The sequence below is a fragment of the Arachis hypogaea genome, chromosome 2, assembly GCF_003086295.3.
Source record: "Arachis hypogaea cultivar Tifrunner chromosome 2, arahy.Tifrunner.gnm2.J5K5, whole genome shotgun sequence".
NCBI lineage: Eukaryota > Viridiplantae > Streptophyta > Magnoliopsida > Fabales > Fabaceae > Arachis > Arachis hypogaea.
Genome location: NC_092037.1, coordinates 38,264,886 through 38,282,585, shown reverse-complemented (window position 1 = coordinate 38,282,585; position 17,700 = coordinate 38,264,886). Strand labels below are relative to the sequence as shown.

General features: G+C 33.0%; 2 protein-coding genes and 1 pseudogene across 6 annotated transcripts; all 3 read left to right on the top strand.

Moving 5' to 3' along the window:
- Positions 1-1,923: 1,923 nt before the first annotated feature.
- On the top strand, positions 1,924-4,628 carry LOC112743435 (large ribosomal subunit protein uL1-like; annotated as a pseudogene).
- Positions 4,629-6,636: 2,008 nt separating this feature from the next.
- On the top strand, positions 6,637-8,576 carry LOC112743426 (uncharacterized). Its single transcript, XM_025792644.3, has 3 exons — positions 6,637-6,805; positions 6,966-7,417; positions 7,611-8,576. Exons 2-3 carry the CDS (start codon positions 7,368-7,370, stop codon positions 8,470-8,472), a joined length of 912 nt encoding a protein of 303 aa, XP_025648429.2. The 5' UTR covers positions 6,637-6,805; positions 6,966-7,367; the 3' UTR covers positions 8,473-8,576.
- Positions 8,577-9,812: 1,236 nt separating this feature from the next.
- On the top strand, positions 9,813-15,197 carry LOC112743395 (rRNA-processing protein fcf2). 5 transcript variants are annotated; one of them, XM_025792615.3, is made up of 7 exons: positions 9,813-10,646; positions 11,677-11,738; positions 12,987-13,221; positions 13,526-13,586; positions 14,233-14,310; positions 14,463-14,578; positions 14,830-15,197. In XM_025792615.3, the coding sequence occupies exons 1-7, from the start codon at positions 10,222-10,224 to the stop codon at positions 14,939-14,941; spliced, it is 1,089 nt and encodes a 362-aa protein (XP_025648400.1). In that variant the 5' UTR covers positions 9,813-10,221; the 3' UTR covers positions 14,942-15,197. The 5 variants fall into 5 exon arrangements, with proteins under 5 accessions (XP_025648400.1, XP_025648418.1, XP_025648410.1 ...); XM_025792625.2 differs by having other exon boundaries at positions 9,831-10,646; positions 11,677-11,769; XM_072217186.1 differs by lacking the exon at positions 9,813-10,646 and adding an exon at positions 11,320-11,472.
- Positions 15,198-17,700: the final 2,503 nt, after the last annotated feature.

The window sequence follows — 17,700 nt, the reverse complement described above, 5'->3', positions numbered from 1 at the left end:
CATTTGATTTATATGAACTCACTGGGGTTTGGTTACAATTTGGTTGCGCATAACTGTATTCTTCATGGATTGGGTAAAGCAGGTCATATTGATCATGCAATGAAATGGTTCGAATCGATGGAAGTTAAAGACTCTTTCACCTATACCATCATAGTGCACAACCTTTGTAGGGCTAGAAGGTTCCTTTGTGCCTCCAAGATCATGATTTTGTGTCTAAATTCTGGGTTTCGGATCTTAAGGGCTACTCACAGAGCTGTTATTGATGGTCTTTGTAGTATAGGATATACAAATGAAGTCAGGAAACTCAAGCTTAAACTACAAGTGATTCGACTATTACATGATTAAATCGCTGTTGATGTTTGAGTCTTCAGATATTACAATACTTTGCTGACCAAACAAAAGAATAAAGCTCTGAATCATGAGCCCCATTCTTGATCCATATATGTCATTCTGAGCCTTTGAGGGATACAATTATCATTTTTGCTGGGTTTTTTTTTTGGTAATTGTAATTTACTAATTTATTTGATTGAGTAGGCTAACTGCAGTGTCTCCTCATTGTTGCTTCAAATGGTTTAATTATGTATCAATTAAATAAAACTTCATAAAAACTAATTTAATTTTCATGTAGTGAAAAAATATCTAAAGAAAGGGGAATAGAGATTCTGAATCAAAAGTGAAGCTTACCAATGAAATTGATCCGATAGAAAGGTAGAGCTCGACGCGCTGGACGCGTGGCCGCAAACGGTATGGCGATCGGAGATCAAATGAGGAAGTTATGGTGGATCAAAGGGTTGGTAAGGGTTTGGGAGTCTTCCTTCTTTCCTAATCTATTTTGCTGCGTGGTGAATGAAATGAGGAAGAAGAAGCTGATGCTTCTTTTATATTATGGGTCCGGTTGGATCCACGGGTCCAGTTTGGGTCCGTTTCAACCGGTTCGACCCATTCAGTGCAACTTTGAGCCAAATTTTTCGAAATTTATATCAAAATTCTCCTTTCGACGAGCTCTATCCTTTTTTTATATTAGTTTTGTATTTCTAATATTTCTATTTAAAATTCAATTTATTAACTAATTATTTACCGATTTTAGCGGGGTTTACAACATCTCTCAAACCTTAACCATAATTCTAAACTTAAATCATAAATAATAAACTACAAATTCCAAAAGCCCAAACTACAAGCCTTATGTGTAAATTGATTTATATAATGTATTTATGGTGTAAATTAATTTTATTTTCTACTAACTCTATCTACCATTTATTTTTTTCTCTTCTTTTCACTTTCTTACTTAATAAAAATTTATTAAAACAAATGGATGATTATGAAAAAATTACTTCAAATTTATAAGGACTGCATCTCAATGAATACCTTTTTTACAGATTTAAGTATTAAGTAGAGATACATATAATATAAAAATCTCAAAAATAATATATAATATATACACACAATATATAAAGAGAAGCTTAAATATACAAATTAAGTAAGGCAAGGATACTCCTTATTCATTATTAACTAAAAGACTGACTACTTAACAAAGAGTATCTCAAATAAAAATTCAGATCTAAATCTAAATTCCGGAATCAGTATATATATTGCTTTCTCTATGTAAATAATTGATTTAATTTTTTTTTGGAATTAGATATAACTTTGTTTTTTTGGCAATTCTTTTTTTTATACAATTTTTTTAGTAATTTAACTATTTTTTTAATATTTGAAAAAAAATAAAATAGGTTTTTGTTTTGTTTTGATTTTTTTTACCCAGTAGAGCTTAAAAGTTGATGAAAAATAAAAAAGGCGAAAAGCAAAGCGTGTCTTAACGGGCGACGACAAAAAAAAAAGTGTAACTGGCCCAAACAAAATCCAAAAAAGTCCATATATATCCAGAAACCCTAGTCTTCCTCTGCGATTCCGTCTCTGCCAGGTTTGTTCTGTCTTTCTTTCTCCACACAAATGCTACAATGGTGAATTCTCTGGTGCCGTTGGAAGGAGTATGACGAAGCTTTTACGAACGAAATTAAAATAAGGACAAAAGAATAATTTTACATAACTCCACATTGATTTCGGCACCCTCGGAAATTAACTTCCTTCAGCACCAGAGAATTCACCCGCTTCAGAAATATTCGTTTTTGGATCTGGATTTTAATTTGGATTACTTATTCTTTGTAATACTGACTGTTCTGTTTTCCATTTCCTTTTGTTCGCAGTTTTAGCTCTTGATCCCACAAAACCCTAGCTTCAACCATGAGGTAAATTCATCTTCCACCTTTACTTGTGTATTTCGAGATGGAATGATGAAATGTTTGACTAACTTTTTGGTATTTGTGTTTGTTAAATTAATTGATTATTTGAGTATTGATTCTATGCGTTTGTTTGTTAACTGAGTAGTAAGCTTCAGAGTGATGCACTGAGAGAAGCAATCACTGGGATAGTGGCTGATTCCAAAGAGAAGAATAGGAAGTTTGTGGAGACCATTGGGCTCCAAATTGGACTCAAAAACTATGACCCACAAAAGGATAAGCGTTTCAGCGGTTCTGTAAAGTTGCCACACATCCCAAGGCCCAAGATGAAAATAGGTAAGCTTATATTCCAATTCATTTTCTGTTGCTGTAATCAACAGTTATTAATTCTAAAAAAATGGTAGCTACTTTCATCTTTGTAATTGATCATTGTCATACATGACCCTTGATGTGTATTGAACTATGAAAGAATCTGTTGATTCATACAAATTATATATTTATGTGCCAAAATGATGTAACTAATTTGAGGTTATTGGCTTAAGATTAACGTTTTTAACAATCTGGGATTTGAAGTGTGTAAATGAGTTGCTCGACTTGAATGAATTTGCAAATGCTGTGCTATCCATTTTGTTGTATGAAAGTAATATCGTGAAATGACACAATGATTCGTTACATGAATGCAATTAAAGAGAGCAATGACATTTTATGATTTGATGGAAGCAATATTTTGGTTGTGTTTTAGGGTGTTGCTTGTGTGTAATTGATTCCATGTTCGTTACGTTGATTGAACTTATAATTTGCAGGCAGAGAAAATGGGATTGGATTGGATGGACGTTGAAGCATTGTAGAAGCTTAACAAAAATAAGAAATTGGTGAAGAAACTTGCCAAGAAATATCATGCTTTCTTGGCTTCTGAAGCAGTCATTAAGCAGATTCCTCGTCTCTTGGGTCCTGGTCTCAACAAGACAGGCATGTACTTTTGATTTAGAACATATGTCCGTTTGAAAATGATTAAGAATTTAACTCTAGACCATTTTACGTGTGGCATTTTAGCCTTCATTTATTTAATCTCTTAGCATTAATTTGTTACATGTATGTGTTAACTGTTAAAACTAAATGATTTTCTGGTTTATTCATCCACCTCACCTCCCCTCTCCTCTCCTCAAAAGATAAATCTTTTTGCACAATATGTAGTTTTATAGTCTGTTTTAAGGAATTGCTATGTTGTGTGCCCTTTGAATCTCAGTCATTACCTTCACTAATTCTTGTTAATTCCCATAACTTTGCAGGAAAGTTTCCCACACTTGTTACCCACCAAGAATCCCTCGAGTCTAAAGTCAATGAGACCAAGGCTATGGTGAAATTTCAGCTTAAGAAGGTGCTCTGCATGGGAGTAGCTGTAGGCAATGTAAGCATGGAGGAAAAGCAAATCTTCCATAACGTACAACTGAGCGTTAACTTCCTTGTGTCCTTGTTGAAAAAGAACTGGCAGAATGTGAGTATCACGCCCAACAGAGTATATTGTCTTTGTTCTATTACCTTTAATGTTGGTGTTTTTTTCACCCCTTTGAAATTTACAACTTGTCTTGTTGCTATCATGTATGATTGGTTTATTGTAATTAAGCACTCAACTTTTAAGGGAAAAATTCTGCATTTTGTTATGCACCTGCATTGAGTCGTTTGTTATTTGGGTTGTCATGTTTCATTGCGGGTAATATTTGGATGGCTGATTTTCCTTATATTCATTCCGAGACTTATTACCTCGTTACTTCATTACCATAAGATAGTGTGCCTGATCAAAATGAAGTGATGGATCGGAAAATGAGTAAATGGAAAATCCGAAAATGAGAGTCAACACATTTTTCTTACAAACTTTCTGTTCTCAAGGGTAGCATTGCATAATGGAACGCTAGTTAAATGTTGACTCAATTTGCATCTTTGTTAATATATATTAACAATATGCTACAAAAATACAATGAGTGCTTTTCAATTTTTATATTTTTATTATTCTACTTCTATTACTGTCCTTTGAAGGTGCTGCTTGCGAAATTATTTTCTTCTCCCCTTATGTTCCTGGAATATTTGTATCGGATTTGATCTAGCTAATCATCTAACTTGAACCATTACTGATTTCAGGTTAGGTGCTTGTATCTGAAGAGTACCATGAGAAAATCCTACCGTGTCTTTTGAAGGATCTTTTATATTCAGTGAAATTGTGATTTTGCTTAATATATTAAGTAGCTTAATACCTTGGTAGCAATTTTCATCTTGTTACAGTTTTGTTGGATGAATTTTGTTAGTTTCTTTAGTTTGTTCTTAAAATGTGCTTACGAACATTGGATCCTATTTTTGAGCTGAACCTGTTTGCGTACTATATAATTTCCTTCTTGATAAGTTTGTGGGTTATCCCCTATTTAGTATGTTCTATGGATAATTATCTATCATGCTAAAAATATTATTAAATATGTTCTCAAATTCTAAATAAAGTATAAAGAAAGGAACTCAATATGTAGTTAGTTTTTTCGGATCTATTTTTTGGTGGGTTAAATTTCACCCTCGGTAATATTAAAATATCAGGAGTATTCTGAAAATATCAACAACATATATTCTTAAATAAAAAATGTTATTTGAGTATTAAAATCGATGTATTTGTATAAAAATATATATGTAATTTAATTTAATTTTAGTGTGTATTTTATATTTTAACTAATAGTTGATTTTGATATATATTTTAACAAGATTTTTAGAAGTATATATTACGAATTCAAACAATCAATATAAACACGTTTTTAAAATAATTGTAATAATAAACACACTTTTGTGCTTTTTATATTTCGGGCAAAATATTCTCAAGTGTAATAATATTGTTAGGGATATAAAATTTAGAAATGAGTTTTCAAATAAAAAAATAAATACAGTTTTAAGATCACATATTCGTACACACATTAACATCATTGGTTACTAAACTCTTTTTCTTGAACCCTTAAGAATTTATCATACTATTTAACATATAAAATATTTTTTCAAATAATTATTGCGTTAAAATTAGCTTTTTGGGCAAAAACAGATCATATATTGATTGACGAAAATAAAATAATGTTGCACGTACAAATTTTTGTAAATTAAGTTTAATTAAGTTGGTCTAGTATTAAAAAAAAATTTTCTCATCACTTTTACTTATCATTCACCTAAATTTTATTGTTCAACTTGATTAGACTTGGTTTAAAAAAAAAACTTGTGCATATAATATTTTCGATGGAATATTCTATTCTACCAAAGCAATTTAGGGTTCTACTGAAAATTGGATTAGACCGATCAACAAAAAAACTATTCTGAAACTCATGAACCGATTGGTTCACGGTCGGTTGAACTGAATCAGGACCTGGCCGGTTTATTTAAAATAACCCTAGCCACATCGCGCCACCATTCGTCTCACCCTAGCCGCCCGTCACGCCATCCTCCTATCTCACTATGGTTGTTCGCTAACCTCTTGGTTCGTCCTTCTCGAAGACCCTCCCCTAGTTTGCCAACGTGAGCAACACCCGATCCTGCTTCGCAGCTCTTGTCCGTTGTCCGTTCATCGTGTGCATCGCCAGCTCACTAGTGTTTGCCGCCAGCTTCCCGTCATCCGTCACTCTCCCTCCTACTCACTGCTCTTGCTGAAGGTAATGCCTCGAGTGTTTTTTTTTATCTGTTGTTAATCATTTACTGAGTTTGTTAAAATTGAAAAATTGTTCATTTTTGTTAAACTTTGTTAAAATTGTTAATCTTTGTTAAAATTGTTAATTGTTGTGCTAATATAAATTGGTCAGTTTTGAAGTTAATTCAATAAAGAAAAGTATAAATTGAATTAAGTTAATTCAATGAATTTTTTTTTTAATTATGGATGATAGGATCAATAAAAAATTATTTATTTGTGCATCTTTTGGTTTTTTTGTTGAAGATGGTGGAAATAAAAGTGAAGACGATTCTAATACGGTGAATTTGCAATGCAATAAATCTACAGTAAGTTTTTTGAATTTTAATGATTGATGAGAAAGTTTTACTTAAAACATTTTATATTTGGATATTTTCATTTGTTATTTAGATTTTGAATTTGTATTTTATTAACATTATAAGACTTTGGTTGTTATATTATTTCAATTTAAATGATATTTTAAGATTTATATTAGATTATAATTATATTGTAATGTATTTATTTATATTTTATTTTTTATTTTATTATAAAATAATTATTTTAATTATACAATAATTAAACCGATTAAACTAATAAATTAATAAATAATAATAAAAACGGTTTGATGACTGGTCTAATTTTTAAAACCTTGTTCTACAAGACGCAGTGTAGCCGGGATCCGGTGAATTAGGCTTAGAATCGGTCCGGTTGAAATTAAACCGGGAAAAAGCCGAAAAGGAAAATAATCAAAATATTCATCCTGTTGTCGAGTGGCAATTGACCTCCCTCGATTCTCTCTCCCGCCTCCTCCCCCCCCCCTCTTCGGCCCTCTCTCTCACAAACCGACACGGCGGCCACTTCTGACTCCGTCGTCGCTGTCCCCGTAGTCATGCAGGTAGCGTATTGTTGTCTTCAATCAAATTCCTTGCCTCTCTCTTTTCTCGGATTATGGAATATTGATGACTTTGATGTGCTAACATATTAGTGTAACGAGTTCACTTTGTTTAATTTCTTTGTTCATTGATCTATTTTATCATATCACTTCTGCACTGCAGATGTAAATTTTTCAGTGTACATGAATCCGTGTTTGTCGCTTTTGTGGATGAAATCTTGGTCTCTCAATTCTCGTATTGCAAATGGGAAGCTTATTATGATAAAATGATGCCCCTTTTTGGGTGCTGGTGAATTATGGTTGCGAGGTTATCAACTAAGGTATTGAACATTTGCATAGCATCAATGTGCAAAGCCAAGCAAGTAGTGAAAGCTGAAGCTGTGATAATCAACGGCGTAAGATTGGGCGTGCTCTCTGATGTGGTCACATACAACACTCTAATAGATGCGTATTGTCGTTTGGATTGCGTCGACACAGGCTATTCTGTTCTCAATCGAATGAATGAGGCAGAGATACCCCCTGATATTATTTCTTACAATTCTTTAATCTCTGGGGCTGCCAAGAAATGCTTGTTGTCGAGTGCCTTGGACCTATTCGACGAAATACTTCGAGCAGGTATACACCCTGCTGCTTGGAGCTATAACATTTTGATTAATTGTTTGTTCAAGCTTGGGAAACCAGATGAGGCGAATCGTATTTTTTTGGAGATGGCGCTTAGTGAGCTGCATCCTTGTTCGGCTACATATAACATCATGATTAATGGGCTGTGTAAGAATGGATATGTTAACAATGCTATTATGTTGTTCAGGAACTTGCAACGGCACAGATTCATTCCTGAGGTGTTGACATACAACACACTTATTAATGGACTAAGCAAGGCTCGACGAACGGGGACAGCTAGGAGGATTCTTAGGGAGTTTAAGGAAGCAGGTTATGAACCTAACTGTATTACCTACATAACGGTTATGAAGTGTTGCTTCCAGTGTAGGCAGTTTGACGAAGCGTTAGAGACCTTGCATGAGATGAGGAGTAAAGGGTACACTTTCGATGGATATGCATACTGCACAGTGATTGCTGCACTGATAAAGATCGGGCGGATTGAAGAGGCAGATGAAATCGTCATGCTGATGCAGCATAGTGGTATTCAACCAGATTTAGTGTCTTATAATACATTGATAAATCTTTACTGCAGACAAGGAAGATTAGATGATGCCATGAAGTTACTTGGCAAGATAGAGAAAGAAGGTCTGGAATGCGATCAATATACACACACTATTATAATTAATGGATTGTGCAAGGCAGGCAACTTTTTAGGTGCAAAACAGCATTTGATTTATATGAACTCACTGGGGTTTGGTTACAATTTGGTTGCGCATAACTGTATTCTTCATGGATTGGGTAAAGCAGGTCATATTGATCATGCAATGAAATGGTTCGAATCGATGGAAGTTAAAGACTCTTTCACGTATACCATCATAGTGCACAACCTTTGTAGGGCTAGAAGGTTCCTTTGTGCCTCCAAGATCATAGTTTTGTGTCTAAATTCTGGGTTTCGGATCTTAAGGGCTACTCAGAGAGCTGTTATTGATGGTCTTTGTAGTATAGGATATACAAATAAAGTCAGGAAACTCAAGCTTAAACTACGAGTGATTCGACTATTACATGATTAAATCGCAGTTGATGTTTGAGTCTTCAATCTTAATCAATGGAAAACAATTACAAAACTCATTAATCTAAAAGGAGGATTGAGATAGGGGATCTTTTCTCCCCATTTCTTTGAGTTGGTGGTCTCATTTTAAACAATATGCTATAGATATAAGCTTATTGGGGAAGGCAAGAGCATTGCAGGTGGGAAAGGAAAGAATAAGGTGGTCTTATTTTCAATTTGCTCTGCCCTTGTGACATTCAGTGTATTCGAAATTATAGGAGAATTTTTCAAAACTTCAAGGTAATAACAGAGTTGAAATCAATAATGATAAAATATGTTGTCCTTACTTTAAATAGTCATAGTAGTAGTGTGCAAAAGGTGTTAACATTCTCCGTTGCAAAGAGGTGGATGGATTTTCCAATTAAATCTTAGTATTCTACTTGGTTGAAATCTCAAGGTGGAAGAGAAATTGAAGGAGTGGAAAGGCAAATATTTATCTCAAATTAGTAAGTTGGTTTTAATCTATGATGCACGCTGACATGGATACGGGACACGACATGGAACACACCGACACGCAAATTTTAAAATTTTATAAGACACGGGGACACGCATACATATAAAATATAAAGTATTTTATTAGATAAATGGTAATAATATTTTAATATTTTATTAATATTAAAATATAAAATAACTTTTTAATTATTTTTAATGTCTTATTTTAAATATATCAAGTATTTAAAATATCTTTTTGTTTTAATAAATAATAATATATACTATATCTAAATTTATTTCAAGAATATTTGTTAAACACGCTGACACGTAATGGTATTTAGGTGTGTTCAAGTGTGTCCGGAAAATTTTTTTTTATTTTTTATTAAAACACGATTGGACACCGCAGACACGCATGTCGGACGAGTGTCAGTAAGTGTCGTGTCCGAAATGTGTTCGACACGCTGACACAGCAACTCAGCGAAGTGTCCGTGCTTCATAGGTTTTAATCAATTCAGCAATGAAATATATTCCGATGAAGGGTTTTGCGGAAATATCGAGTGGTGGGAGAGGCACGACAACTGTTAAATGGAGTATTCTTCAAAATCTAAAAAAACCAAGGAGACCGAGGCTAGGTGATATGGTTTTTGTTAGTTCTACAATATTTCATAGTGTATTTTGATAATTAACAAACCCAAATATAATTTATATTTTTATTAATGTGCTATCTAACATTTACTTAAATGTAAAATGGACTAGAGATTATTTCTTTAAGTAATATAAGGGAACCAACATTAGTTTCTTAGTTAACAACTTCCATCCAAGGGAAAAAGAAATGACAACAAATTGGATTTGTTTGGGTTTTATCCAATTATTTCGGTCATTTGATCCAATCTAAGAAAGAAAATGTAATCAAATCGGATAGGATTTGTGAGTTGAGATTTTTGTCTTTTTGTTCACCCCTACTATTTTAAACAACAGAAAGAGAAGCAACACCCGATGCAATTACAATTTGCTTAAAGCTCTGAGTTAGCTCGTGAGCTGGAACCAACTTGTGAGCTTTCGACGAGTCGAGCTTGAGCTTATCAAATAAGCTTCATTGATAATGAATCCGTGAGTCAAGTTCATGAAACTTGAGCTAACTCCAAGACCGAGCCCTACCTAACCCTATCACCGGAAAAAGATCCTCTCCAGTTTTTTTAACAATTGATAGAATCCAGTGTGATCTATCACCTTTGATTCTATGAGTGGGCCCAGAAATAAATAAGAGAGAGTGCAATGAATGGTTAGATTCAACACTGGATATCATCCAATTTTTTTCTCACTGGAGAGGATCCACTCCCCCCTATCACCCTCCTCTGCAGTGGCGTCACTTCAAACTCTCTCCACTTCCAAAATTCACATCCTCTCTCACAATTTCAGCTCAGAAATTCGACCTCTCTGGCTCTCCTCTCACCGCCGTCCGCCACCCTCCTCTCCTTTCACCGCCACGTTCCTCCCCTATTCCCGCCACCGTCTCTCACTCTCACGGTCTAACCGCAAAATATCGTCTTCCTGCGTCTTAGGGCTGAGAAAGAATCGTCGTCGCAGCCTGAACGTCGCCGCCGCCTCCAACCCGGTCTTCGTCTCCGTCTCCAGCAAGATCTTCTCCAGTCTTCGTCGCAGCTCGTCTGTTAGTCTCTTCGCCGTTCGCTGCTCTTCCTTACGGTAAGTCTTCTGTAATTTTATTCAGTGTGTGTCTTCTGACCTTGATAGAGTTTGGTAATTGAAGACAAAGCAATGCTGGTATAGAAGATTGGGACCATTATTATAGCAAGAATGTTGTTGAGGGTGCTGATTAGTTTTAGTGATCAATAATGATGATGAGATGATTGTGGGTGTTGTTGCTGAAGAAGCACTATTACTTGCGTTTGTTGTTGTTTTGAAATTGAGTTAAGGACGATTAAACAAAATGGTTCAGTGTGTATGCCTCTTGTGCCATTGTTGAATTTGAATTACAAAATTAGTGAGCTGCTGTGTATACAACTAATCTTGTTTCATTGTTGAATTTGAATTTATTGTTGTCATGCATATTTGTATCTTGAAGTCTTGTATATGCAATGTAGATATTAAAGAAGAACTTGCAGCAATTCATATGATTTGGTGTTTCCTTGACTCATTTAATATCTTTATTTTAATTGTTGTATTTTCTTTTTTTAGTTGGTTCTTTTAAGAAAGACCAGTACTAATGTTGATGTTATAATTGATAAAGAGAAGAGAACATATATTACCCTGATTCTTAATACAATTTAATCATCAAGATTACATTTAATATTAAAGAAGAACATATATTACCTTGGGGATTATCTTTTTCTTTTTCAATTTTTTCTTTCTTTTTTAGATTTTTTTTAAATCCACAGAAATCCGGATATCCAGCGGATACGGGTCCCTGTTACCTATCGGGGAGATGGGGAGGGTTTTGCATGTCCCCGCCCCCATGAGGACCCGTTGCCATCTCTACTTGGAAGTAGGATGATAAAATGGGAATTTGAAGGCAAGTTTTGTGCATTAGAGATAAGCATGTGTCACTCTCAATAAGATAATAAGAGATGTAGTCAAGGTTATATTTATTTAATTTGCTAAATGCTTGTGTTCATTTATTTCCTGTTTAGTTTACTGAATTAATTTGCTAAATGCTTGTGTTTTGTTTATTTGTTAAATGCTTGTGATTTGACCTGTGTTGTTGTTCTTGATGTAGTCTCTCGCTTTGGTGTTCTGTGCCTTTCCGCCACTTCTGTGCTCTCTGCTCACCTAGTCTCGGTTGCTTCCTCTATACTCTCTCTCGCTGCCGGTCACCGATCTCCTCTCTTCTGTTTTTTTTGCCTCTTGATGTCTTGTTTTGTGATTAATTGATTATTGAATGTTGATAACCTAATCTGTTAAAAATATATGTTGTCGATATCTTCTAGTTTTGTGATTAAACCTTGTTACTTTACAACAGAATGAACTAATTAACATTCTGGATCCTTAATTTGCTTGTACCAGAAACAGTTTTGTATGTATATGCAATATATGTTGTGACTGTGTGAATGACAATGAAGTGTTTGTGTGTGGTAATGGTAGTGTTTGGGTAAATGAAGGAGTGTGAATGATGAAGTGTTTGCGTGTGATCGGATTCCTCTAAAAATAGATATGAGATATGATATATGATTTTAAATTGTTAGCATTCTAACTGTATATCATTTCCTTATTCCTAATTTGAGTTACAATAATCAATACTGAAATAGTTTATTCAATTTAGAATGCCAAGTAAGTTGGTGGCTGAACCAGAGGTCTAGCATCTTTCATTTTGAAAACAAGTTGTAGTTACTAGTTTGGTATCCATAATGGTAGAAAACTAAAAATTATAAATATGTCATAATTAATTCATATGTAATTTACTTTGATATTGTTACTTGAAGCCACCGAGGTTCAGATGTGCTATGAATGTGATTTGATGACGTTTTGTATAATATATTTCAAAATTTTAATTATCAAAGTAACAATGGGAAAAATAAATATCATGCCTAGGAAAAGTTTTCTTAGTCTGGTTCTAATGTTGCTGTCTAGTTTCTTGGTTTTGATAATTAAAACTTTATGCTGAAACAAAAATGTTGATGGGTTATTTTGTTGTCTTGATAATTACAAAGGGGTATTTTATTTTGAAAAATTCCCAAAAAGGTGGAAAATATAAACTTTTTGAGTTCCCTCTGAATAAGATTTTGTATTTTGTTCTTTTTTATGCACTTCCAACCTTATATTAAGTTTTATGCCTTTTTTAACTTAATATTACTTAATTTTAATTTGGTTTGTCCCCTACCATGCTCATTTTGTTAGACACTGCTGCAATTCTCAAAGTTTGCCATAAATATTTGCATAGTTTCCATGATGTTTTATGAAATTTACTATAGTTTTGATATATAAGAATATATTCTTTAGCTTATCTCATTTAGATTGTCAATTTTTCTTTTAAAAAAGAGATTAAATGTAACGCTTGGTTATTTGATTGTGCAATCTGCTTCGGTATAGGGATGCCGGAGGGTAAACTGCTGGTTGGACTTTCATGGCAACCACAGCTGTTGATTCCATCATCATCAAAAGCCGCAGATGCTTGTCATAACAAACCTCAAAGTGAGGCATCTAATAGTAGTCTTTGGAAACCCAATACAGAGCTTGTTGATGGCCTTTTCATTCCTCCTAATGATCCCAGAAAGTTAAACAAATTACTGAGGAAACAAGCTAAAGATACTGCTGGAAAAGATTGGTATGCAATATATTTTCTGGAGCAAATTTTCTTTTGCAATGCAACCATGGTTAAGTTTCTTTTTGTTTTTTAAAACAAAAAAATCTTATTTTTATTACTTGTTTAAGTAGTTTTACACAGCTGACTAGCTGGGGCTGGGTATAGGGGTGGTGACTTCCATTTTTAATCAGATAGAATTAGGAGATTGTTTAGTTATATCTTTCTCTCTCTCTTCCCCCCCCCCCCCTCCCCAACCTTTTTTTTTTTCTGGAAAACTATAAAAAGAAATTATGTAGTTATCTGATTTTATGTATATGTTTGTCAGGTTTGACATGCCTGCTCAAACCATCACTCCTGAGTTGCAGACAGATCTAAAGTTGTTGAAGGTGATTTTTGAGTTTTGATATGTTTGCCATTTTATATTTTCCTTGGATTGGGCAACATTCACCTACATTCAAAATGGAAAGAACAGTTACTCAGATTTAGATTCCTTGTCAAGTTAACTTTATTTCATGTTAGGCCTTTTGGCTAACAAGATCCCTGTTCATAGTCCATTTTACCCCTTGTTTTGGGCCAACAGCCAACTTTACTATTTTCAATGATTTGTGGGGTGTTTGATGCTTCCTGAAAACTTAGCTAGTGTTCTCAGCTTGATTGAAGTAAATTATATTGTATATGTTTATAATGGGAAGACAAACTTTCAGGCAGCTGAAAGTTCAATGGGATCGGTTAGCATTTGGGGAGTAAAATGTGTAGGCATGTATATAGTATTCATTAATAACAAATTTGGATGTTTCCAATTATTTGTATCATGATAATAGCTATGTAATATTTTTCAGGAGAATGTTAGGTGATTAATACTTAGTTAAAGAAAAAAAATGAGTTGATTAATGTTGGCTCAAATGCAAGACAAATACAAGAGAAAAATATTGGTCGCCTAACATTTACTTTTTATACAACACACAAACTTTTATCCCTTAGTTTCACAAGTGGAATGGGATCCTTACACTCTTACTGTGTTTATTGTTACAGTTGAGGTCTGCGTTAGATCCAAAACGGCACTATAAGAAGGGTGAATCTAAATCAAAGGCACTTCCCAAGTATTTCCAGGCAAGTTCATTGTTGTATACCCAATCTGTATGTATATCATAGGCAAGCATATGATTGATGTTACTTGCTATAAAATTACAATCTCTCTTGGTGAGCATTCAATTTTTACTTTATTTGATATTTATTTATTTTTGTCATTTGAATATGACCAGGTGGGAACAGTTGTAGAAGATGCATCAGAATTCTACTCGGAAAGATTAACAAAGAAGGAGAGGAAAGCAACCATTGCAGATGAGTTGCTTTCTGATCAAAAGCTTGCGGCATATAGGTAAAATAGGCACTTGCAGTAAAAGACACATTCCACTGGTTAATCAGAAAATACGAGGGTTGTCAAAATGGACCATTCGGTGGGACCATCTAATTTATCTGCCAAAATAAGGCAGTTGGGTCATAAAAGTCCTGACCATTTAAATTTTGGACCATTAAAAAAATACCATTCCTAAGTTAGTTTGTTTTGTTTGTACTTGTTGCTATGCTTTTTGGGATATTTACTCACCTCGTTCATCATCTTCATTGCAGGAAGCGAAAGGTACGTGAAATTGAAGAACAAAATCGACCTGTGGGCAATACCAAGTGGAAGATTAGGGGTCGGAATTCCTGGAAGCGAGCAAAGGAAAGGAGGGTATATTGAATTTCGATCACTTGGAAAATTCATAGATGCTATTTTTGCCCCCTTTTTTTTTTTGGGTTGGAGGGGGGTTTGATTACGTTAGTTCTTGTCCGTTGCCATAGTCGATAATGATCTGTAACAGTCTTAAGTTATTGATGGAATTACAGCATTTGTGTGTCAATGCTCGTGTTTAAAAAGTTTGGTAATTACTAGAATTTCTTTGATGAGACTTTGTAAATTATAAACTGTTGTCAAGAGTAAAATTTTAAACAATAAAGATGATTAATATATATAATTATATATTACTATTTCATATGTATATATATAATATTAAAAGTATATATTAAATGCATATAAAATATGTGTTATATATATATATATATATATATATATATATATATATATATATATATATATATATATATATATATATATATATATAATCGAGTCAAATGAGTTGAGATTATCCTAGTTCAAGTTCGGCGAGTTTATTTATTTTATGAGTTCAATTCCGAGTTTAAGCTTGGTTTACCAGCTCATGAGCTCATCTTATTGAGCTATTAACGAGTCGAGATCAAGTTGGCCCATGAGCTGACTTGACTCACTTCCAGTCTTAGGGTTAGGATTTTCTTTCTCAAAACTAACATATATATTAGAGGAAGCGTTTCAGGTATACTCCTATCTTTTCTGGAAGTTTGAAATGCTATAATTTAGAGTCATTCAGATTTAATATAATAAAAAAGTTATCGACTCCGATGTAAGAGAATATACATTACGTAGATATGCACAAAAGGAACTCCATAAAAGAGTTGTAACTGCGATTTAATGTTACAGGTTTTGTAGAGGTAAGCATGTCATTATAGTCTTTAGTCCAATAAATTGGTATAATGTGCATGTGTAGAGGTAAGCATGTCATTATAGTCTTTAGTCCAATAAATTGGTATAATGTGCATGTGTGGCTTCAAAAACCTGAGGCAGTCAATTTCATCATGGGTTGAAAATGTGTTTTGTTGATCCATATAAAAAAAAATTGAAAATATTCTTTTAAATTAATTATTTATTTTAATACTAACAAAAAAATTATTTATTTATTTATTTATATGTTATGCATAGAGAGACGTTTTAGGCTAAAGATAAAATGAGAATAACAACTAAGACCTTGATTTTTATTTTTTAGACAAATAAACTCTTTGATTTTGTAATATATTGTTTCTTTTATGTAATTTTATGGTAATAATACTTTTTAATAATAATGAATTATATATATATATGTATTATTCTTAAATTTTCTAAATGTATTTTTATATTATATATGTTTTCATTTTTATCTAGTTTATATTGTTGAAAGTAACGTTTATAAATATTATACATTTACTTAATCATTCATATTACTACTATTTATATTTTTTGTGCTATTATACTTTAAATTTGTAAATTATTATTGATAATTTTATTATTTTTTATAATTGTTTAAAAATACTTTGCAAAATATCTCTTTTATAAGTTACAATACTTTAAAGGCTATTTTTGAAATTTCCTCTATTCTTGAATTTTATCAAGTATATATTATTAATTATTATATCATAGTAAAAATTATTTTACAAATATAATATAAGGACAAAATTATTTCACAAACTGAGATGAATAAAATATATTATTAGTTTAAGAATATTTTTTAAAAAAGTTGTCTAAATGATCAACTAAAATTTTTAGTTTATATTTTTTTTTCTCGTCGAAGTAGACCAAAATTTTAGAAAAGTCAATTAAATTATTCCTTTGAGAGGTAAAAATATTAATATTTAAGTATAACATTGTTTGCGATGTTGTTGTAATATACAATAATTAAAAACAAAAAGAAGATGTTTTATTTTTTGTTATTTCTGTAAGAAATTAGAAAAATAAATATAATAAAACGAACATTAATAATTATAAAATTTAGTGATTCTACAGCATAAATTTATAATACAGATAATATTTATTGAGAAAAATAAATATTAATTCTAATTTCTAAGAGAATATAAGTAGCACAAATTCAGAACAGTAATAATATTTTTTTAACAAATATATTGATTGTAAGAAAAAATAATGTTAAATAATTTTAATTTCAGAAATTATAAAAAAATATAAAATTATCGGAAATAGAGAATGACATGAAAAAAGAAGTGGAGTTACTGAATTAGACGTACTAAAGTAGTATATTTTACTTATGGATTTAGTTAATATGTGGAGTTAAACCTCAAAGTGGTCCCTAAACTTGCACTCGACCCTCAAAGTGGTCCTTAAATTTGCAATGGCCCCAATCTTATCTCTGAATTTAACACATGTGGTTCACAGTCGTCCCTGAAATATTTTTTCGGGGAATATTCCTTAACGGCGCGCTGACGTGTATGGAGAGGCGCCACGTTGGAGAGGTAACGGTTATCTGACGTGGCTGTTATCTTTTTTTAACTCAATTTAGTCCCTGAAATCATTTATAACTCTAACCCCCAATTTATCACTAGAAACCAGACTGTTTCTTCTTCTCTGCTCTCCTTCGTCTTCCCTGGCACCGTTGAGCTTGATTTGAGTGGGTCATGATGGGTGGAGGCAGCAACCATGTTAGTAGCTCCAGTAACTGACGATCCGAGAGAAGCTGTGGGAGGAGAACCACCAGAAGTAGTCACGAACAACTTCCAGATAAGTGTGGGTGTGGTAGCCGACCCGTCCTGAAGTGGTCAGGAACAGAGGCGAATCCAGGGAGACCATTTTATGGTTGTCCTAACTACAATGTAAGTGATTTT